The sequence below is a fragment of the Balearica regulorum genome, chromosome 6 (assembly GCF_011004875.1).
Source record: "Balearica regulorum gibbericeps isolate bBalReg1 chromosome 6, bBalReg1.pri, whole genome shotgun sequence".
Taxonomy (NCBI): Eukaryota; Metazoa; Chordata; class Aves; order Gruiformes; family Gruidae; genus Balearica; species Balearica regulorum.
Genome location: NC_046189.1, coordinates 14,475,202 through 14,497,370, shown reverse-complemented (window position 1 = coordinate 14,497,370; position 22,169 = coordinate 14,475,202). Strand labels below are relative to the sequence as shown.

Sequence of the window (22,169 nt, the reverse complement as noted above, 5' to 3'; positions counted from 1 at the left end):
GGTTGATAAGAATGCTAATTTAGATTTCTCTTTACTGTCTAGTTTCCAACAGTCAAACTTGTAGAGAGCCTTGTTGCTATTATCAGTTGGGCTGAAAAGTTCTACACTCGGTGACTAGTTAGGTAGGGAAGAGGGTAGAAGCAGGACAGCCACCACCACATGTACTTCTTAACCTTTTTGTCTTTCAAGATAAGGGCTGGACACTTTTTGAATAGAAATAAGGATCTCCTATATATACTAACTGAAGGACACAAAGCCTTCAAAAAAAACCCAGAATAATGCATGCCAGAGTTAAATAATGCTGTAACATTTAAGGAAAAAAAATAAAGTTCTCTAAAGCTTTTGAACCTTTATAAATTTTGAAGTGAAGTGATAACTGACTTGTTGCACAGCTGAAGTTACTCCTCTGTTTTTGTACAACATGGATTTTCAGGAAAAAAAATAAGGTTTTCATCCTAGGAACCTGAGAACTGTTTTACTGAATATAGGATTCAGCTATACTCTCTCCTCTTAAACCTACCATCTGTGTGAAGAGCCAACTGCCTTGCTTTTGGCATATGTTCTCACACACATTTTTGTTTTGCTATGTCCCTGCCATAAACCTCTCTTCCTCCTGAAGTAACATTCCGCAAGGACAACAGGAAGGTTTTATGCGGTACTTGGTCACACATGCAGACACATACACCATGAGGTCCTGTGAACTGCCACATTAAAAATAAACTACAGTATTTCTAAATGTCTCATTAACATACATAGTAGTATCTTTGAATAAAGTGAATAGTTGTCTTTATTTTGTACCACCAAAAGGACTGACCCTGTTGGTAACTGGACTATGGCAGGCTGAGTCCAACAATGTCCAATGTTTAAGACTTAGTCAGCTAGGTTAAGGTCACTGGGCTATACCAGGATAACCAGAAGAGTTTTCTTCCTGGGCAGAAGGAAAACAATTTTTTAAAAAAATTACTTCCTTGTTACTGAAAAATTTTAAGCACAGAAGAAAAAAAGCATTTTTGTAAAGCTAGAAAGCTATGGCTTCTATAGCAGCATTCTCATGCACTCAGTATTCTTCGCCACATTTTCCTGTGTATTTTCCTCATGCAAAATTAACTCCCCCCCGCCAATAAAGTTGGAAGTGATGGCTTGATGATACTGTTCCCATTTGCATGATTCCTGGAAGGATTACTCTAAACCCTGTTACTCTAGCAGCCTCTTGGAGAGGGAACTATCCTTCTTCCAAACTTACATTAACCAACATAGAGGAGAGAGTTGCTGTTCAGAAGTAATTCTAAAGCTCAAAAAAACCACCAAAAACCCAACACAACCAACACATCAACCCCTTCACCCACTTTGCTATAAAAAGATCAGCACACAGAGAAACTATTCTCAGGTCTTTTGTGTATTTGAACTGGTGTAGCTAAAGGCCTTTATCTTTCTGCTAAATTTTTAAAGCAGTTCAGTATGAGCGCGCTGTGTGAAAACTGCTTTTCTTTTTCATGACAAAAATTTTTTTATTTCTTCCATGAGTAGTTTCTCAACTGAAACAAAATGGAGAAACAGAGAGAGATCTAGAGCAGTGGTAGGTCTGAACACTGACATAAATCTGGTATATTTGACTCAAAAGAGGGACAACTTGCTCTGAAGGTGCATTACAAAACCAGCATGTTCACACTCTCACCAGTGCTTAAAATGAAGATACCTGGATACCCTGGAAAAAGGTTACATCTAGTATTTTTGCCATGTAGACTTGTTCCTAGCAAATCAAGACTTAGCAAGTCTGAGTTGCTTACTGAGTTTTTTTCATGCAAGAAGCATAAGCTATTTGAATTACACATGTAATGGATGGTTTAGTATTATAATTTATTTGTATACAATCACCATGTACTCTGCCTCTGGGTACAGTAAGTTCAGTGCTGCATGTTCTCTCAGACACAACAACAGTCCTATAATATTATAGGACTATTTCAAATGGTGAAAATGTGAACAAAGAAAAGAGAAATACAACAGCCTAGCAAATAGATTTTGAAAAAAAATATCAGTCACAGCTGTTAACTGCAACAAATACTTGGATGGAGGTGGTAGCAGTCCGCTTAGTCTCTAGCAGCTGGCTGGCTCTTCTACTGCATGAGCACCTTCAACAACAGCTTTCACACACTTGGCCATTGTCTGGGATGCTCTGCTGATTGAATCTGGAAAAAACCCCCCAAAAAACCACTTGTCAGTATGTTAACTGTTTGTTTTCAAAATTATACACAGATACAACATAAAAGATTTAGCACAGGAGTGCATAAAAACAGGATAAAAAAAAGTGCTTAGTTGAAAATATAGTTGAATGGTCTGTGCTTTATGCAAATTCCAATAATTTTACTGGAAAATTTTGTTTCTTCAGAAGACTCAAATCTGACATATCTTGGTGGAAAGCTTTAAATGCCTCGTAAGAATCTTACTGTAAAGCCACATAAAATGTATTGCTGATTTCAGAATGGAAAGGCCATACTACACATACCTGTCATATAGAAGTCTTTTATTGTGAGCTGAGGTGGAACAAGAGGATCAGCAAGAAGCTGTTGCTTCACTAACTGTGGCAGGGGAAAAAAAAAAAAAGTCAGCTTTATGATAGGAACTCATTAGCAAAGCATTTGTTCAGTGAATTCTGCATTCAGCACAGGTCCAAGTATGCTTGTATTGCTTACGTATGAAGCCGGCCCATTTCTTTAAAAAGCATCAAGCTATGTAACAGCACTAAATCACGCCTAGATGCTTCATGTTTGGTTACCTTTGACAATTCATTTGCCTGGTTGAAGTAGTTCGCTTCTTCCACATCATCGTATCGGACCAGATTAGGAGATACTTCTTCTAAACGCTTCCGTATTTGATCAAGGTTCTCATAAGGCAAGGTCATACCAGCCAACTAAGAGATTCACAGAAAGAAATGCAATCAAGTCTAAGGTTTTAATACATAGTGGTTTAGATTACCAATCCATTAACATACCTAAAGTAAAATCAGGAAAAATCTACACTCCTGAAAACACAGGCAGTGATAATGTACAAATTAAAGCAAAGTCACAATATTCTGTTGGACTTCTGATGCCTACAGTTAAGACTTCCCCATGTTAAAACTAGGCTGTCCTGTTTGCTATACAAAGGAAAAAAAACAGACAAGAAGTACTCTTCTCCTTCCATACAGATGTCGCTTGTAGTTTCCCTAGCTTACCACCAAATGAGATAAAACCATCAATGCATCTTGTTCCCAGTGACTAGTAAGCACATATTTGACCTTATCTAATGATACCAGATCTTGTCCTCAGAGTTCATGTTGTTTTCTTTATAAAAAGCAACAAACTGCCTCCTCCCACCCCTTTCCTCTGAAGCACTTCATTAAGACCAGCAGAATTTGCAGACAAAGCTTCATCCATTATGCATTCCAATAGCATACAGCAGCTACAATATTAGTGCTATCCTCAGAAAGAAACAATATGATTTAATTCACAGAATTAACAAAGGATTCAATACAAAACATTACTTCTTAGGACTATAGTCATGTACTTCCCTGAGAATGTACCTCTTTTTTGGGAACACTTTTCAATACAAGAGGAACTTAACCTCTCAGTATACTTTTATTAGAAGCAATTTATAAAAGCAACAGTACCTCAGAGACAGCTCTAATAATTTTCCAGTCTTCCCTTGCCATCCCAGGTGGTGTTACTGCTACTCTTGTCTGCTGGGCCCTGCCCTCAGTATTCACGTACGTGGCTGCCTTCTCTGTATACGCTGCTCCTGGAAGAATAACATCAGCCATAGGAGCTCCCACGTCCCCGTGATGTCCTACATACATGGAAAGAGGAAACAGTACACGACCATATAAGACATAAGTAAGTCAAAATAAAAAGAAATCCTTTACTAACACAATACAGAATTTCTGTGTTCCCAGGGAGAAAAAAAAAGTTTCTAAGGTTCACTTAAGCAGTCACATAAAGGCTACTAGGCTGACTGCTCTGAGGTCTTACTTGCCTAATACTTTGGGGAGAATGAACAGACTACAAGCAGTAGTAAATGGTAGTTCAGTCTCTATAGCCACTCTGCTTTGGAGGGCTCCTGGAACAAGGATGCCTAGTGAATTAAGACCATGTTTTGGTACGATACAACAGCTGGGAACAAATGCCATTTTGTCTGCCAGGTTTGAAGCTATGCTCCACAAGACCAAACTGATTTATATTCTATTACTCATCAACTCTCATTTTTACCTAAGAAATAGGTAACCAGTATCTCAGTTATATGCTGGAAGTTCCACACTCCTTGACAGAAATTAAAGGCTAGAATTTATCAAAGGGTCAGATACGTTTGTAAGAGTATGCTACTGTTCAGGCTTTCTCTCCAGCTGCTAGATAGCAACATTTCTTAATTTACATCTACTAATTACCTTGATAGATGATAAAACAATCCTTTGGCAAATCCTGACGTGTTACACAACCCGAATCTGCTCCCAAGAGATACAATACTTTGGGAGGATTTTTCCTAATTGCCTCCACTCCTGGTTTGAAACCCAGATCCAAAGCAGCTACCTGGCTTGCAACCCTGTAGGAACAAACACATTATGACTAAGTGATTTCAGAATTCTCCCTCTCCCATCAGAACAGACCTAACTTCTTTTTTTGACTAAATATTTAAAAGGGACATAAAGGTCTCTAACAGTAACAGGACAAAACTGACGCATAAAGGCAGCTGAAAATTTTGACAGAGTATTTGACAGAATACCAGGCTGGGTTTGTGTTTTGATAAACTGATGCCATTTGAAGTTCTCCTGGGGAATCTCACCTATTTAAGATGGGATAGCAAAATAAAGGCAGACATTCCAGGTCAGGGCCTAGTGGCAGGCAGCTCACTTATCTGGAACATCAAGGTTCACATTTCAGCTATGAATTGAACCCAACGGACCTTTAATTTAGGGCACTCACATGGAAGACAAAAGACCAACTACTGGACCATCTGCTACTTTGAAGCATCTAAGACTTAAACCCACTATTTCATCACTATTCATGTATTCACACATAAAAATACTTTTAGAAGAATGAAATAATAATTTTTGTTTTCTGGCAGTCTTTTTCTTTTCCAAAGAAAGTTTTGCATAATCCTGCATAATCCGGTACCAGACTTACAATTATATGTAAAAGAAAAAAGATTCTCTCTGTAGAATACAGATCTTTCAATGTTACTCAAGTTTGTCTGACACAGTCAGACATATAGGTTCCAATAAGTTAAGTTGCATTTTACACTTAAGGTAGAGCGGATGGTGCACCAAAACCATGAAAGTCAATCATATGAAAGACTGCCAAACCACATGTAAAAAAAGGTATCATGAGTGTTCTTTAACTCATCACCGTTTTGGTATTAAATATTTCAGTTTTAACAGCAGGATTTTATATGCAAGTTTCTTTCAGAGGACCAAGCCCTGCTCTTGCTATACCAGTTTTACATCAATGCCTTTTGGCAGAAGGACTTTGTTGAGTCTCCGAATCTGAGCACCACTACATTTGCTGAAATAATTTTTCCTTTACAGAGGTTGTCAATTTGACAGAATTTTAGAAAGAGAGTGGGGAAGGACTGTCCCAAAAGAAGCTTGCCTATTAAAAGGAATAATATCGCAATAAACTGAATAACTAAGATCAAAAGCCCTAAAATGAAAAGCTTTGAAGCTTTTCTATTAACTGTTCAGTTAAGAAACTGCACAGTAAAAGGAATAATATAAGAAACTGTATTATTTAAATACTCTTACCATTTTGTTTGTTTTTCTTCCTCTAGATAAAAAGCAATCATTTAAGGTCTGCTGTGCATTCTACTGAGCACTGTGGTATGTTATTAAGCTCTCTTGATTTCTATACGTCTAAATTTAAACTTTAAATTCTGTATTTAAAATATAATAGATTAATAAAAATCTCATGGAGAGCCTGAAAAGTTTTCCAGGTCAAGTAACTATTTTTTATTAAAAAGTTTCTGCTAGTTTGTACTTTTTTTTTTATACTCCCTACAGGTTCTAACCTGACAAGCCGCTTGCGCGCGCACAAAGAAATCCGCACACATACATCGTGGTAACTTTTGTAGGCCTAGCATGAATGAAAGTGGCTCCCAAAGAAAGCTTTAAAGCAAACCTGTGGAGGATGTTCATGACTTTCCAATCAGAACCAACGCCGCTCTTAGTCCTGGCATTCTGTGCAATGGTGGAAACAGCAGCATGGATAGCTGCTCCATCACTGCGCTGCAGTGCTGCGCTACCTACCACCACCATTGGCTTTTTGGCCTGGTCAAGGACCTGTGCAAGTGAAGAATCAAGAAATTCATTCCAAGGCTCTGAAGACAATTCTTGGTGCAGATAATGTAACAAATCCCACAATTTCTACATAAGTCTTGCATGCAAAGCTACGGTTCTGAAACACTCATTGTTTCATTTAGAGATAAAGCCAAGAGAAACTGCTATAAAGCAGTACGCTACCCTGTCAATGCAGAACTATACTCTTGATAACCAGACATTTAAGTGGAAACAGCAGTGGCTGAAACAGCCTGTTTTATATGAAGAAATATTTCAGGAGTTTCCTGCACTGCAAAGTTTTACACACCTGAATATATTAAACAGTTCACACATACTTGGTGCATGCTAGTTATTCCCTCATCTCTCCATTTGATTAAAAGCAAATAACCCCATATACAACATGGTACTTCTCTTCAAATCTATGTGGAGAAATTAGATTATTATTCAATACATTTGAAATTTAAGTGTCACACTCTTAAGTTGTATGTACCTTAGAGAATGCATGTTTTCCAGAAGCAATGTCCTGAAGTATCTGCGGGGACTCTCCTAGATGATCATATGTGTAGGTCAAATTCACAGGAGAGCCAACAAGGGCCACTTGCAAGTCATTGTGAAGCCAGCTGGAAACACAGCAAACATTAAAAAAAAAAAAAATAATCAAAGAAATGCAGAGTTTTACTCAACCAAAGCCACTAATTATAATTTTAGCAATAATTTGAAATAGGATGCAAATTCTTTCAAAGGAATTTAAATGATATTGGTTTTGGTAACATGCAGTTTAGCATTATTCTGACTGTTAAACAAGCCTAAGTTTTTTTTAGAAGGACTATTTGTACATTCTGGGACCAGTGCTGCAGCACACCTTGCATGATAAGTTCGAAACTCAATTCCTTGCAATTCCCTCCTCCCCTTAAACTTTTGCCAGTTCAGTGGGAAAAAAAACGTTCCACAAAATGAGGTGCTACAACTTTAAATCATCTTTTCCAGTGTTAGGGAAAAACAAACAAAACAAAAAAACCCACACCTACAGCCGTTATTAAGTTTATTTAGCTTGACTTAACTCTTAGTTACTTCAAAATTGAAGTTAAAGTCATTTGTAGGCAGAAAGAATTCTGAATTTCACAGTGCTCATTGTTTTAGAAATCCACTTATTTCTCAGATAAGCAGAGAAAAATTTAGCTGGTTAGAAATTTTTTCCTTTTTTTGCAGCTTCTCATAGCACAGACTTATAAAAATATATGAATCATTCATAAATTTCATTGCATTTTTTCATCTCAAAATTTTAAGGCTACTATTGTTTAAAATTATGTATTTTGGAAGATCCCAGTACTGGGAAGGATAGGGCTTTTACAAACCGGTTGTCTCCTGCTGACATATCTTGTTAAAGTTGAATCAGCTATGTTCAAAAGTTTGGGAAAACCACATTACTTGCCGAAGAAAGTGATAAACTTGAATGACTGCTTCTAAAAATCAGCAAGTCTGATTTGTTACAACAACAATACAAAACCCAACAAACTGATGCTGAAAATACTTCTTTAAAGGAATATGCTTTAACAAGCTTCTGTAAGCCAGAAAATCTGAGGGGTCTGTGTAATGTAACAAAGGAGTAGATGTCCGAGTATACGAACTTACACAAAATGTCAAAGTGAGAATGAACAAAACATAGCTATACGCTACAGTGAAAAGAGACCCCCTTTTTCTACACATGTATCACCACTCCCTTTACTAAAAGGTGAACCAAATCCAGTGAGTCTGTCTGGATGAACGCTCTCAACTTACTGCCTGCTGCTCCACCTAAGCATTGTATCAAATCCAGATGGATTTGCTTGCTTATTCACCAAGGAATACAAACCTCTTTCGAATTCTAGCATTAAAAAGCGGTGCCTCGAAGCGTGGATTGGTGCCAACCAGAAGCAGGACATCTGCTTCCTCCACTCCGGCAATCTTGGTATTAAGCAGGTAGTTAGAGCGCAAATCTGTGCTATTAACAAAAAGATTTAAGCAGATGAAGATCCTTTTTCTATTACACAGTTTACAAGGTCATAACTGTATTATAGTTTTCACAACACAAATAGAAATAGACTAAATTATCCAAATTACAACAGAGTGTAACTGGCTTTCAGTACCCTACTGTTAAACTGCAGCAGCCTTGACATACAGTAAAGTTTGCAACCCTTGCCATAGTAGAGACTCTGTATGTACTCACAATCCATAAATACTCTCTATAAATGAATATTGTAAATTCACACAAAATCTGCTAATGCATCAGCAATCGCTATCCTTGGTCATTTCAGAATCTTACCATGAGATGATCTGCAGACTGGAAAGTTTATTAACATGCTAATTACAAACTTTGCCTGAACTCTTACCCAGCTCCAGCAGTAGGAAAGACCTCTTCAGTGCAGAGTGTATCACAATTTACTCTATTCAGTAAGTCTTTCAGAGCTATTAATGCTTCTGCATCCACCAGTCCTCCTACAATTGCTGCTACTTCCTTACCTTGGACAGCCTGTAGCTGGAGAGCAAGAGAAAGCATAAACACAAGCCAAAGAAACCACTGAAATACATTCCCATTTGGCCCAAGTAAATGTTTGTTCCATTAGGATGTGCCAAAGCCAGCAGTGCAACCACTGGCCTGGAGTAGCACAAACTGATCAGCAGGGTCTGACTTCTGCAAGGCAGCAACTCCAGCTCCCTCGGAACGCGTGACAAGCAAAGAACAGCTCTCTAATCTGTGCAGGTGTCTCCCACTTGAGTTATTCCTCAGGTGTGGCTAATTTTCATTCAGTGTGGTGAGGAGAGGAAGACTAGTGAATGCTTTTGTTTTAATGACACTACAGTGCAGACAGAACGCAAACTTCCGTAACAAAAGCTCAGGCAGTAAACTCAACACAAAGGTATTATCTGAGGAGCAATAGCTTCCGTAGCAGACCCTGCTACTGTACCATGGGCAAAAACATCCTTGTGGAAAGTTCAATTACAGTTACTCAATTCTACTCTGTCCCACATAAAAATTTTAATCAAAACCCAGAGCAGTCATGCAGCACTTCATTTGAACAGCAGAATCAATCACCACACAGAGAAAGCACTGAGGCAAGCACAATTCAGATACAAGTAATACAGAATTAATGGGTTTGATGGCAAAAGTGGTGATAACATAGTTTAAATGAATTTAAAGAAGTCTTCAGATAGATTAATTCAGTAAAGTTGCTTCCTCCTAGATTTCTGAAGGAAATTTAGTTTCCTATTTAAATAAAAGTATTTTCTCTCCCAATGCCCCAAATGAAATCGTGATAAGACAAAGTTATTCAGTCTAATCCATGAAACAGGAAATAATATTCAAAAGAAGAAATTTAAGTGGAAATACAATGTATTAGAAGTCCCTCTAACCTTAAAGAAAAAAGCCCTTTTCTGTATGACTGTTTTCATATTAATCATTTTAACATGTCCAGCTTTAGAAATTAATTTTATGCTTCATATATTGAAAATTTTTCTTACCACACCAGCAACACGAGTTAAGACGTCCTCCCACGAGGCATAAACAAATAGTCCTTTCTCATTTTTGATCATTGGCTGAGTAAGTCTCTGGCGCTTCAGACCATCATAAGCAAACCTACATGAACATCACTAATATTATGAAAGAGCAAAGACTAGGGTAATTGTGTTTACTAAGTATTTTCTAAGGCTGAGATTTCTAACAGCTTCCAAGGATTAGAAGAGAGAAGCACAAGAGATATTTCCTCTGAAAGTTTAGCTTTTCCTTCTCAAAAACAAGCAAAAAAGTCTGATACAAATTAAAGTTACTGTAAAAAAGCTACAAAAATGAAAATTTTAGAAAACTCAGTAACTTCAATTATAGTATTAAAAACATGTTTTACCAGTTATTCTTCACTATAGCTTTACAATATTAACACTGGAATCCAGAAGTCTGTGCTACTCTCCACATTTCTGGTTCTGCGACACGTGCCTTTAACGTGTGCACAAACACGCACGTGGGTGCAAAAACCTCCCACACACCTTGTTTTGTCAGATATCCATTCCTCGTTGATATCTTCATGCAGCCTTGGCAAAATTCTCATCACTTCTCCAGTCCTTGTGCTGACTACGATGTTGCTTCCAACTGCATCAAGAACATCAATTGACTCTACCTTCCTGTTGAGAAGAATATACAAACTGTCTGCAGTTTTCTATATACAAGCAGCAACAGACTGCATAGCAACCAAAACAACAACAAAAAATAAAGTACTGTAGGTTTAGCTTTAGATATACATATAAGAGCTTAGTTTCACAAGATATTTTAAATAATATCCTCAACAATTACTGAGTTAATGAATTTGAATTTTCCTTTATACACATTCTTTTTACTGTGCAATCAGCACATCCTACAAGTCCAAAACATTTTAGAGTAAAAATAAGGGAAGAATAGTCTACAAACAGTAACATTCTTCCTTTTCTTGAATGAGCTGTGAGTAAATAACAGAATTTGTGTTAGATTCAATCTATGGACAGTCTACAACAAAAACACAGAGAATACAAATCAGAGAAAACCCTTGGTACCATAGATGGACGTATTCTAAGACAAAGTGTACTACAAAGACAGAGAAAGTTGCATCTTCAGGATGAGTTAAGATACATACCTGGTCTCCCATGGGCGTGCAGTAAAGGCATATGGCTTGGAGGTAAGAGCACCAACTGGGCAGATATCAATAATATTTCCTGATAACTCAGACATGAACATTTTTTCAACATAAGTACCAACTTGCATATCGTTTCCTCTTCCGGTTGTTCCCAAGTCATCGACCCCTGCAACCTCACTAGCAAACCTGGTAGATGCAAAAAGAATGAAAAACAAATCCGGAATGTAGAACAGCAACATAGCACATTTTTCACCCTTATCTCCTTTTCTTAAGGGAAAATGTTAGCCTTAGTTCATGCACTTGAAAGAAGAAAACAATTAGACACACTAGTCAGCGCCATCACATGCAGGACTACACAGCTGCAGAATTTCCTTCGGATGGGGCTACAAAAACTAGGTGGAGTTAAATCAAAAAACAGACTAGTTTGGGGCTCACAATTTTACAGTATGAGTCCAACATTAGTCTTAACAAGTTCTTTCTAGAACTAGGCAAGTACGTTGTATTCTTTTCAATCTGGCTCAAGTTAGCTGGTACTGAATCTCAAGACTAAAGAACAGCATAAATATCGCTACCAGAGGCTATAACAAATCTTGCTGCTGTGGCTGAGGAAGCCACTTAATGTTTTAAAATCCATTCTGGCACTAACACCGTAAGACCTGCCCTGTAGAATTCTGATTTAACTTTCATGTTTTGGCTGTTTCTACTTCCTGCATGACAGCTGTCTGGTATCTCTGGGAAACCAGCTATCAGTCCCTACCAGAAAAAAAAAAAAAACAACCAAATTTGACTGCCCCTCATGGTGTTTCTTTCACAAGTAACAAACTGATAGAAATATGCTTGCTCAGTACTCTCTGCAGTGAAAAATAAAGGACATTACCTGATACATCGAGTGCACTGTATACACCGAGTCATGATTGTTTTGACTAATGGGCCAATGTTCTTGTCCTCCACAGCACGTTTTCCCTCTCTAAATCTACTCCTATCACTGCCAAACATCATCGATTGATCCTAGAACAGACAACAGAAAATAGACGTATCCAGGCTGCAGGAAAGCACAATTTCACCTAAGACAATAGTATTAATAAGTAAGTCTACACAATTTATTCAGATGCTGTACCTGTAGATCACATTCTCCACCCTGATCACAGATGGGACAGTCCAATGGGTGATTTGCCAGCAGGAACTCCATTACACCCTCTCTGTTGGGTTCAGGAATTAAAGTTAATGTCAACTTTACGTCATTTAGCAGTACAACTAATCAGCTGTAGGAGGCTAAAAGAAAGGTACCTAGCTTTCCTGGACTTCTCAGAGTTTGTCAGTATGTTCCAGCCCTTCATAACTGGCATGGCACAAGCTGCAACTGGCTGCAATCATCATAAAAAGCAAGCATGAACACATCAGATTTCTTCTCAACATGGCCACAACCCCCAAACTCCCCCTCCTCCCAAATTCTAACATAGACATCTGTTATTAATTTAACATGTTGCAAAAATTAAAAGGTATTTGCAAGGAAAAAAAAAAAAAAAGAAAATCTAACCAATAAAGTCACTGGAAGCCACATTTATTATTAATCTGCTATATAAAAAGGTTAAATTAGTTATTTATTTTTAAAGTTGAAAATTTTACACTTTCAAGTTGCAAATCAAGTAGTTATAGCAAGAAGTCAGTTGTAACAGATATAAGGCAAACCAAAAAGGTCCAGCAGAGATCTGAAAAACCTCTAGAACTGAAGTTCAGAGTATGCATCATTTTACAAGACATTTATTTGGACAAAGCCTATACAAAGAGTCTTGGAGTAAAATTCTTCACAAGATTACTGCAAGATTAACAAGAACTGTTCAGAAAACGAATATCCCCTACTTTTCAATCACATCATGAGATAGACCATCATGACTTCCATCTTTATTGATAACCCAACACTTCCAGAGACACAAAGCTCAAACTACGGAATTCAAGTTGAAGCGAGCTTTTATATGTGAATATAAATGTGTAATCCAAGACTGAACTCCAAAAGAATACCTCAACTATCTGCATAGATTTCTTAATACTTCAGCTGCTGAAGACGGCGTTCAATCCTGAGTCAACTACTATTTTACAACAGAAATCAATGGTACATTAGTTTATATTTTAACGCATTATAACTAATTGTAATCTCTACTTAGCTTAAACAAACCTGCAGAGACTAATCCTACAGCCAAATTCATACAGTATCTGAACTTTACATTTGTGTAATATGAGCTGAAAATGTGCGGCTGAAGCCTGAAATAGAGAACATAAAATTATATCTGACTGAAAATACTCAGCTACCAAATGCTCATGTCCAGGAGCAAGATAATCCATAAGAGCTTGAGAACTGGTTTTGATCCATAGGCAATCACTGTGGACCAGTGGGGAGAAGGGAAAAAACCTGCTTCAAGCAGCTGAATGACAACGATTTGTGTGCTAATGACAGTACAAACAATTATTTACAAGATTGAAACTAGGCCCTAAGCACAGCAGAAAATTGCAATTCCTGTGAAACACATACAATACCTTTGGAGCTTTTTCTATTTCCACAAGACACATCCTACAGTTTCCAGCCACAGAGAGACGATCATGGTAACAAAACCGAGGTATCTGAATTCCAGCCTTTTCACAGGCCTATAAGGAATAAGAAACAAAGGGAAATCAAATTTTAGTTAGACCTTTCAGTTCCACCTCATTAAACATTACTCAGATTTTTCAAAGAATAATAGTGTTAGTGCTCAGGAATACAATGCATTTGATCTTTCAACTTAAGAAGTGACCGTAAATAAAAATTGTGATCAAGCAGGAACATGTCAGGTCATCAATTACAAATATATTTTTTCCTAAATTTGTAACTGATTGAGGAAATGAGAACTGACGTCTCCTTCATTCTTTCCTCCAAGAATATAGAGGATTCTTTCTAATAGATAGGACACTACCAATAGAAATAAGTTTTTAAAGAGTACATGAACTATTTAAAGGAAACTGCATAAGAGGAAAATTTGAAAAATACAAATGAAACAACAATGGGAATAATGACTTCTAATAATTCAACAACATGAATACTCTCTATAAAGGTACTGGCGCATAGTTAATCTTCAACTTCAGCAGAACCCCAAACTCAAATATTTTTCCATGACATGTCTGAAGAAGAGAGAGGACGACAGAGAGAACAAATTTCCAGAGAACAGATAAAGATAGCCTTTCCTGCCTAAAATCCCCTGCTGATGGGGTCTATGCTATAGTGCTAGCTATGCCTGCCAGAAGAAATACCACTGAGTTCAATAAAAAAAGAACTAACAAGACTGATTTCTGATGATTTCTACTAAAAATTATCACATGTAAGCAAAACTAAAATGTTAATAAAAACAACACTTAAGAAAATTTTACACTAGACTCCTGCTGGGGGCATTCTAATAAATCAGTAACTTATATTCAAAGAATAAGGGATGTATTTTTAAATAAACACTATGTATTTTAATGTTCTAACTCACTATATCACATGCCCATTTAATAGCTTCTTAAAACAAAGTCAGACTGGAAAAAGATCTACTTGAAATTTTGGTCTAAAAAGCAACAATGCTGAGTACGGGCTTGGAGAGCCAGGTTCCATTTCTTCTCGCACCAAGAATAATAAAAGCAGCGAAGGATCAGCATTCTGAATCATAAGAACTAGTAACGAAAAGGAGTCAATCCCTCATTTACCTGAGGCATCACTTTAATAAGATACAAAATTAACGGGTTCTGAGAGACTACTGGGTTACACAGAGCTAGAATTTCAACCAGAATTTATTAAAGTCTGTGATTGCATTGCATAATTTTTTGCAGATGGGATTCATGTAACATGCATCTTCTTTCAGACAATCACGGCAGATGCTTCTTTTTCAAATACTGAACTCCCCAAAGGATTTCTGCCGCATGAAATTGATCACAGTCAGTGAAAACACTCCTAAAGAACTGCAAGAAACATGGCAAAGGTTTGTTTGGGGTTTTTTTGCTACATAGAATAGAACATGCTGGCAAGAAGCCAGATGAGGAGTCCAAGAAAAATTCAGCATGCCGTCCCCACACCTGAAGTACTGTGGTTCCTGGGTTCACCAATACAGGATGACCATCCACAAACACCTCTATTTGGTTGCTGGCTGCTGTTGTAGTGGTACGTCCTAAGAGACACGGAAAAAGAAAACAAAAACTTTCAGTTACTGCTAGATACAAACCATCAGACCCCATGCTCCTTATCTTACGGTTATACAGAATCGATACAATCCCAGTTCTATGAACAGCAGAACACAGAATTCCAGAGCTGCAAACGATGTATACATGCCCTTCAATAAGTCAATTACACGTACAGGAATTTTATCACCATACACACGTGCATAAACTAGAGGCACTTACCACGCACTTTGGAGGACGGGGCCACCCCAGCTAAGGCCCTGCGGACAGCAGGCAGTCGAAGCATGGTGCTTTGGTAAGAGAGAAAACAGCACTGAGTTTTTATCACTTCTAATGTTTGCTGACAGGTTTTAAACAGGCAGAGTAAAAACTTCTATACCAGTTGCAAGCAAGTATGCACACATACGTGCGGAGGAGTAAGACGTTCCTTTCTTACGCTACAAGACACGGCTCTCTTCTATCTACGCTTCGCATGTACGTACGCCACCTCACAGTAAAACCGGTGAGCGCCAGGATGAGCAGCTGGCAGCCGACCTCAAGCCACTGACTCTGCAAGAGCTGCCGGAGCACGGACGAAGGGAGAGCAGCCGTGGAGAACGGGCGGCAGCTTCCCCGCCACCGGGGCGTGTTTACAAACACACGCGAGGGCCCGAGGGGCGGCTGCGGCCCGGAACCAAGCATGCTCCCGGGGCGCCTGCCCGCCCCGTCTCCCCGGGCCCCGCTCCCCCGGGGACCGCGCCGGGGCCTTGCCAGACGTCCCCATCCCTGCCGGCAGGGCTCCCAGGCGGGCCCCGGGGCGCTCCGCCACAGCGCCGGGGCCGAGGGCACGGCCGGCGGCAGTGCTGCCCGGTGCGGGGGGTCACCTTGGAGGCGCCTCCGCCGCTGCCCGCCAGGCAGCCCCCGGCCCGCCGCCGAGCCCGTCAAGGGCACCGGGACGGGCGACAGGAGGAGGACGCCCGTAACGGCGCCGCCGCAGCCCGCCGTCCCCACGCTACGGAGCCGCCGCTCCTGCCGCGGCGTCCGCCGTTACCTGGCGCGGGACGGGCGGCCGAGGCGCCTCGGCTTTCCCCGCCACTGGTCGGGCTGCCCTCTGCCTCGGCCTTTATGGCGGCGGCCTCGGCCCTTTCCGCTGCTCCCCGGAGCCTCCTTCGGCAATCTCCGGAGCGGGCAGCCTCAGCGACGTGTACAGCCTTCTGACGCGCGCGTTCGGCAATTTTCGGAACTAGCCACTTCGGGGATTTCCGTCAGATTATCGGCGAACGACAGAACTCGACAATTTCCGCCGCTCTCCCAGAGCCTTCTCGGCCACCGTCAGACAGCCCACACTCGGCAATTTGTGTCTCCTTACGCCTCTTTCTTCGTTCAACTCCAGCAACTTCCGCTGGTGCCCGCGGAGCGGGGGGGGGGGGCACAGTAAAGAAATGTTACAGTACCTTCGTAACGCTGGAAAGTTTCCTGGCCTTTATCGTTAGCTTCACATCTATTATTCTGATCCTTCTCCGCACCTCTGATGTTCTGTCCGCTTGCGGTGAAGCAGCCAACGCGCGAGGAACTACTTCGCTATTCAGTCTTGCGGAAGGATATGCGTGCGTGCCTGCTTGTGGGGAGACCGCCGACCTATATAAGCGCTGCGCAGGGGCTGCTGGGTCTCTTTGCGTGGCGGTCGGGCTCGGGGTGCGGGCGGGAGCGTATCCGCCGCGCCGCTGCCGTCATGGGCTTCGGGGACCTTAAGTCCGCCGCTGGCCTCCGGGTCCTCAATGATTTCCTGGCTGACAGGAGCTATATCGAGGGGTGAGAGGCGGCTGGGGGAGCGCTGGGGCTCGGGGGAGGCGAGCCTGGCCAGGCCCGCTGGCCTGACGGGAAGCAGCGGTGGGGGCGGGGGGCCGCGCCGCGCGGGGGGCCCTCAGGCAGCCCTCAGGCAGCCGTGCGTTTGGCTGCCCGGCAGCTGCTGCTGCGCCAGGCCGCTGTGGGAGGCGCAGCGCCGGGGCTGGCCGAGCTCCTGGGCCGCTACAACGCGCCCGCGGTGCCGAGCCCTCCCGGCCTGTCGCACTTGGTGCGGTGCCCGCCGCCGGGCCGAGCAGCAGCCTGGTCGTGTCTGTGCTCAGCGGCTGCCGCTTCGCATCTTCCTGCGCGCACCGAGGAAGGGGGTTAACTTCGGCTTGTTCTCCGCAGGTACGTCCCTTCTCAGGCTGATATAGCAGTCTTTGAAGCAATCGCTGCCCCACCTCCTGCAGACTTGTTTCATGCTCTTCGGTGGTACAATCATATTAAGTCGTACGAAAAGCAAAAGGCAAGGTATGGTTTAACTGCAAAGGTGCAATCCATGTGTGCGCTGGCCTACAAAGTGTTGCGTTTGTTTCTTCGAGTTTGGATGAAACTTTTTCACTGGTACCATGTGGCTTCTTGTGTTCCTATTGGAACAGGAACAGCTGTAGAAGCAGAGCAGACCTCTTCTGTCAGTACATTACACCTCTCACTCAGAACTTGGGCAACCTGATTCTGGCAGTGTTCAGTTGCTGAGATTTCTGCTAAAGCTTAGAAGAAAGGCTTGAGATTTGTTGCTGCCATTTACACGGAAAACTATGCTGAAAGCTGGAAATTACATGCCAGTAATCGACCCCTAAAGGCAACATCAGAATGGATTAGAAAGTATTACAGGAGTCTTTAAAGATAAACATACAGTACGTTGATGACAAATAAGGAAAGTGGTTCATTCAGGTTTTTAGTCCTGGAAGATAAAACAAAAGCAATGATTTGCAATGCAGAAGCACATACAAAGAAGGGGAAATATGAAAGCAAATGTTATTTTCTTTCTTTTTTAGTGATTTTAGTGTTCATGAAAGGTGCTGTATTGACATCCATGGAGACTGCAGGCCCCTCTAAAAAGGTACAGCATAGGTAGTGTCAGTATTGCTACACTGCCTCCTCTACGTGCCTCAGTCCTGTTTAGACAGAACTCTTGTAAAAAGTTGGGTGGCTCAGTCGCCAGTCCATTTCCAAAGCTCTTACAATACTAAATGGGACTGAGATAAAATTGCTTCACAGAGTCCACACTGTGGAAACTACTTCTAGTTCCTGAAAAATAAAGTTAGTTTTATGACTCTTATAACAGCAGTTCAAGTAAAAATAGAACTATGAGCTTATTTTAAGACTATAGAACTATATGAGCGATAGGTGAAAAGTCACAGGATCAGTTACCTTGCAACAATGTGTTTTCTGTCACTATTAGTTTTTAAACAAATGAAAACATTTTTAGGGAAGCATGAATGTGAAACTGGTAACTCTTCCTGCACAGATTACAGATGAATGATTCTAATAAGAAAACTTTCTATCCATCTGTGTAGGTGGAGCAGCAATGTTGGGCAGGATCATGTCAGCTTAGATGAATGCTCTTTGAATATGGGATTTGCTGTAGTCTCAACTAGCATGTCAGGAGCACTGGGGATTGTCTTTGGGGAGGTTCTGTTTTTGAGTAGCAGAGTTAGATACTTATTTTTTTTAGCACAACATTTACTATGAATGCATTTGTAGGGTCATTGACAAATTGGCAGTAATTGTATTGACATTTGAGTAGGTTCCTAATATCTGCTTGTTTCTTTCAGCTTGCCAGGAGTAAAGAAGGCTTTGGGGAAATATGGTCCTGCTGATGTTGAGGACACAACAGGTGCAGCCACAGATAGCAAAGATGATGATGACATTGATCTTTTTGGATCTGATGATGAGGAGGTACTTGCAACCTTTTTGTATTATATTTGGGGTTTTTAGAAATACCCAGGTATGCAGATTTTTGCCTTTGACTAGTTGAAGTTACTTAAATTTGTGACTTTGGTACCAGACTCTACTTGGAATTCTCAAATTCGCTGTCTTTGCAGAACAAAAAAAACTTGGAAGGTAAAAATTCACAAGTTAGAAAGGAATGTGTTGCAATGGGGAGAACTGTCTACTTCAACTTTGACTGGTTACATGATGAGTAAAACAAAAAATCACCATCTTTCGGCTGACAGTTGTGATGATTTGTTTTTGCCTGAGTAGATGCCAGTCAATTTGGTTATCCTTTAAGGATGTGGGGGTTTGGTGCTTTTCTGAAACTAGATTTCTCTTTCAGGAAAGTGAAGAAGCAAAGAAACTGAGGGAAGAACGTCTGGCCCAATATGAATCTAAGAAGTCCAAAAGTACGTCTACCAAGAACTTACTAATCTTCTTATACTTGGGTTAATTTTGATGCATTTGAAGAGGATGGCTAGAAACACTAATTAACTGAAATAGACAAACTTGAATGAGACAGGAGTAATTAGCTTCACTTGAATTGCCCATCAGCTTAGCCTTTCCCATAGCAAATGGGAACCTTAACGTAGTTTTTGTCCTGCTTAATACACTCTGGTTTGTCTTAGCCAGAGGCTATATAAAAAGAATGAACCACAGGATTTTCTTTAAAAGTTTAGAGAAAAAGCTGCAATAGGCAAGTCCCTCCACAGTTACTGGTCTGGAACTGTTGAGAACTGTAGCAGTTGCAGTATTCCCTCTGTGGAAAATAAACTGTTACACAGCATTAAGCTCCTTCTCAGATCCTCTGAAAAGGACTTCCTATGTAACAAACAATGTTAGCTGCCTCAACTGAGTTTCCTTGTGAGAGCATTTATCAAGAACAGGTGTGTCTGTATCTTGGACATTGGCATATGGGTAGCTTAAATACTTTTGAAATGTGTTGGTGCATGAGGTCTGTCACAGCTGTGTGAGGAGATTCTTCTTGAAATTGGACAAGTTGTTCTTGTTAAGCTAGTTTGCAAGTATGAGTTTTTGAAGATTTCCTTGACTTTCTTTCCCCAGAACCAGCTGTTGTTGCCAAATCATCAATCTTGCTTGATGTGAAGCCTTGGGATGATGAGACAGACATGGCCAAACTAGAGGAGTGTGTTCGAAGCATTCAGGCAGATGGCTTGGTGTGGGGATCTTGTAAGTAGGAGAAAACCTCAAAGCAGGGAGGGGAGACAGTGTGGGCTCTGAAGAGCGCGTATGAATAGGTGGTTTTGTGGTTGCCGTTTGCTGGTCTGTGAAAATGTGGGTAACTAAACCAGTTTAGGAATTGCAACGCTGCAGTACTTCAGTATCTTGAAATAGTCAACAATGTGTATTAGTGCAGTGGCCAGGCTGAGATTCAAATACAGGTTTTGAAAGCTTTACAACTTTGGCCCTGCTACCCTGCGTCTCCCGGTACGGTTCCTGAAGCAGCAGGCATGCACTTGTACATCCACGCCGCTGGTTTGGAGGGGCGGGGGAACCACAAAACCAAACCCTTTTTACCACCTTGTAATGAGTGCTGCGTGGTTGATTAGGCAGGCTATAATACAGAACAAATTACGGGGTTTTTTATGTATTCCTGCAGACTACTTTGGCCAATTCAATCTTAGATTTGAATTTTTAAGGGATTCTACCAATCAAGGAGTACTAAATAACTTTTTTCTTTTTCTTTTTAGCCAAGCTAGTACCGGTAGGCTATGGTATCAAAAAGCTTCAGATCCAGTGCGTTGTTGAAGATGATAAAGTTGGAACAGATATGCTGGAAGAGAGAATAACAGCTTTTGAAGACTATGTACAATCAATGGATGTAGCTGCTTTCAATAAGATTTAAAGTCTTGATATATCTATAATAAATGTAATTGCAAAAATTGGGCTGTGTCTGTGCTTAATTCAAAATCATGGTGTAATCCAACTCATAAATGTAAAATTTGGTTGAAGGGTAAGGCAAAAGCTAAAACTGAATTTCAGGGTTGCTCCAACACCTCACTGTAGTACCCAAGAGCTTGAGCAGAAGAAATAGATTTACATTTACCATTAATCCAGGTTTACATGGCTTTAAAAATGCCCATTTTGGGGGAAGCTGCACTATCTGTAACTCCTCTGGAAGGAGGCCTGGCTTTAAGGGAAAAAGCACAAACCGCTGTTTTCAGCACTTAAACAGTAGTACAGATTCCTGTTGCTTAATAAGGGTGGTGACTAACCCCCTCTACTGTGGCTTTTATTGAAAGCTGAAACTTGGCTTCCCTGAGGGAGCAGAGAGAAGTGCAGCGGGAGGATCTCTGCAGGGAAGTTACCCGCATTCCCGTCCCTTCCGGCGCCGCTTACTGAGCGCAGCACACGCGGGCGTGGGTCAAAGCTCCCGTGGGGTGTGCGGTACCCCGCACCGTGAGCGGCTGGGCGCGGCGCTGTGCCCTCCCGGCCACCAGGGGGCAGCGCGCACCTTCCGCCAGGCCGCGGCCTGTGCTGAGGCCGGCCGTGATTCACCCGGGTCGTTAACTCGCTGCGGGCTAAAGGCAACAAAAAATAGGTGTTCAATTAAAGGGCAGAGATAAAGTAGCATAATTAACACCGGTTTGAGCTGCTTGTGTGGCTCCTGATTTGCGTCTAGGTTGATTGTGACCTTTTTTTAAAGATTGAAGAACCTATCAGAACTAAATTGTTTTCCAAAAACTATCCGCAGGACTGATACAAATGTAAAAGCTGTCGAAGTTGTAAAGCTCCTAGACAAACTCACGTTTCTAGGCCTGCTGTTGGGCTGAGATGATAGAGAATTTATTGTGACCATGAAACAGGAGCCTTTTACGTGCCACGTTGGTCACCCTGAGATGAAGATGCTCTGTGCCGAAGCCTGACAGCAGCCGCTAAAGTAACTCTTGTTCTTTTTTTCCAGAGAGCATCTGTATGTGGTTATCTGGCACAGCACGTCCTGTTTCTCTTTGTTTAAAGGTGTGCCAACTTCAGATTATGTAAGAGCTTTGTTTTATAATTTGTCTAAGAAAAAAAATCTGCCTGCCAGAGGTTTAAAGCATGACTAAAGAATTGAAAGTAAGCATAATTACAGGCTTCATTCCCACCTTCCATAAACTTAACTCTTAAAGGACTAGCTTCATCCTGTCTGTAATTAAAGCACAGTACCATCTCTGTGCACTTCTCTAGCTGTCATTTCTGCTAAATCACGTAGCTTAGTTTTAGCAGTTCTGTCATGGTGCTGTTAAAAGCAAGAAATCAGCAACTGCCACATCAGTAAAATAAAA

At 40.9% G+C, this 22,169-nt stretch overlaps 2 protein-coding genes and 2 non-coding genes across 4 annotated transcripts; 3 read left to right on the top strand and 1 right to left on the bottom strand.

The window, feature by feature from the left end:
- Positions 1-1,838: 1,838 nt before the first annotated feature.
- On the bottom strand, positions 1,839-16,712 carry NDUFS1 (NADH:ubiquinone oxidoreductase core subunit S1). Its single transcript, XM_075756434.1, has 19 exons — positions 16,148-16,712; positions 15,340-15,407; positions 15,016-15,107; positions 13,471-13,578; positions 12,226-12,302; positions 12,056-12,137; positions 11,816-11,946; positions 10,939-11,124; positions 10,319-10,453; positions 9,800-9,914; positions 8,671-8,816; positions 8,154-8,282; positions 6,792-6,921; positions 6,144-6,304; positions 4,418-4,572; positions 3,647-3,822; positions 2,774-2,908; positions 2,504-2,576; positions 1,839-2,186 (listed from the first exon to the last, which is right to left on the bottom strand). Exons 2-19 carry the CDS (start codon positions 15,401-15,403, stop codon positions 2,095-2,097), a joined length of 2,187 nt encoding a protein of 728 aa, XP_075612549.1. The 5' UTR covers positions 15,404-15,407; positions 16,148-16,712; the 3' UTR covers positions 1,839-2,094.
- Positions 16,713-16,749: 37 nt separating this feature from the next.
- EEF1B2 (eukaryotic translation elongation factor 1 beta 2) lies at positions 16,750-20,783 on the top strand. The gene is made up of 6 exons (XM_075756435.1): positions 16,750-16,908; positions 17,290-17,412; positions 18,720-18,843; positions 19,223-19,289; positions 19,945-20,070; positions 20,592-20,783. The coding sequence occupies exons 1-6, from the start codon at positions 16,829-16,831 to the stop codon at positions 20,744-20,746; spliced, it is 675 nt and encodes a 224-aa protein (XP_075612550.1). The 5' UTR covers positions 16,750-16,828; the 3' UTR covers positions 20,747-20,783.
- Positions 19,073-19,152, top strand: LOC142602422 (small nucleolar RNA SNORD51). The gene has a single exon (XR_012836229.1). It is a non-coding gene; the product is annotated as a small nucleolar RNA SNORD51 (small nucleolar RNA).
- LOC142602423 (small nucleolar RNA SNORA41) lies at positions 19,585-19,718 on the top strand. The gene has a single exon (XR_012836230.1). It is a non-coding gene; the product is annotated as a small nucleolar RNA SNORA41 (small nucleolar RNA).
- Positions 20,784-22,169: the final 1,386 nt, after the last annotated feature.

Coding starts and splice junctions, on each gene's coding strand:
- EEF1B2 (XM_075756435.1), top strand. CDS start 16,829: ATGGGCTTCGGGGACCTTAAGTCCGCCGCTGGCCTCCGGGTCCTCAAT. Junction 17,413..18,719: donor TACGAAAAGCAAAAGGCAAG/GTATGGTTTAAC, acceptor TGTTTCTTTCAG/CTTGCCAGGAGTAAAGAAGG. Junction 18,844..19,222: donor TTGGATCTGATGATGAGGAG/GTACTTGCAACC, acceptor TTTCTCTTTCAG/GAAAGTGAAGAAGCAAAGAA.
- NDUFS1 (XM_075756434.1), bottom strand. CDS start 15,403: ATGCTTCGACTGCCTGCTGTCCGCAGGGCCTTAGCTGGGGTGGCCCCG. Junction 10,454..10,938: donor GCACGCCCATGGGAGACCAG/GTATGTATCTTA, acceptor TCTTCTCAACAG/GAAGGTAGAGTCAATTGATG. Junction 9,915..10,318: donor TGGATATCTGACAAAACAAG/GTGTGTGGGAGG, acceptor ATGTTCATGTAG/GTTTGCTTATGATGGTCTGA.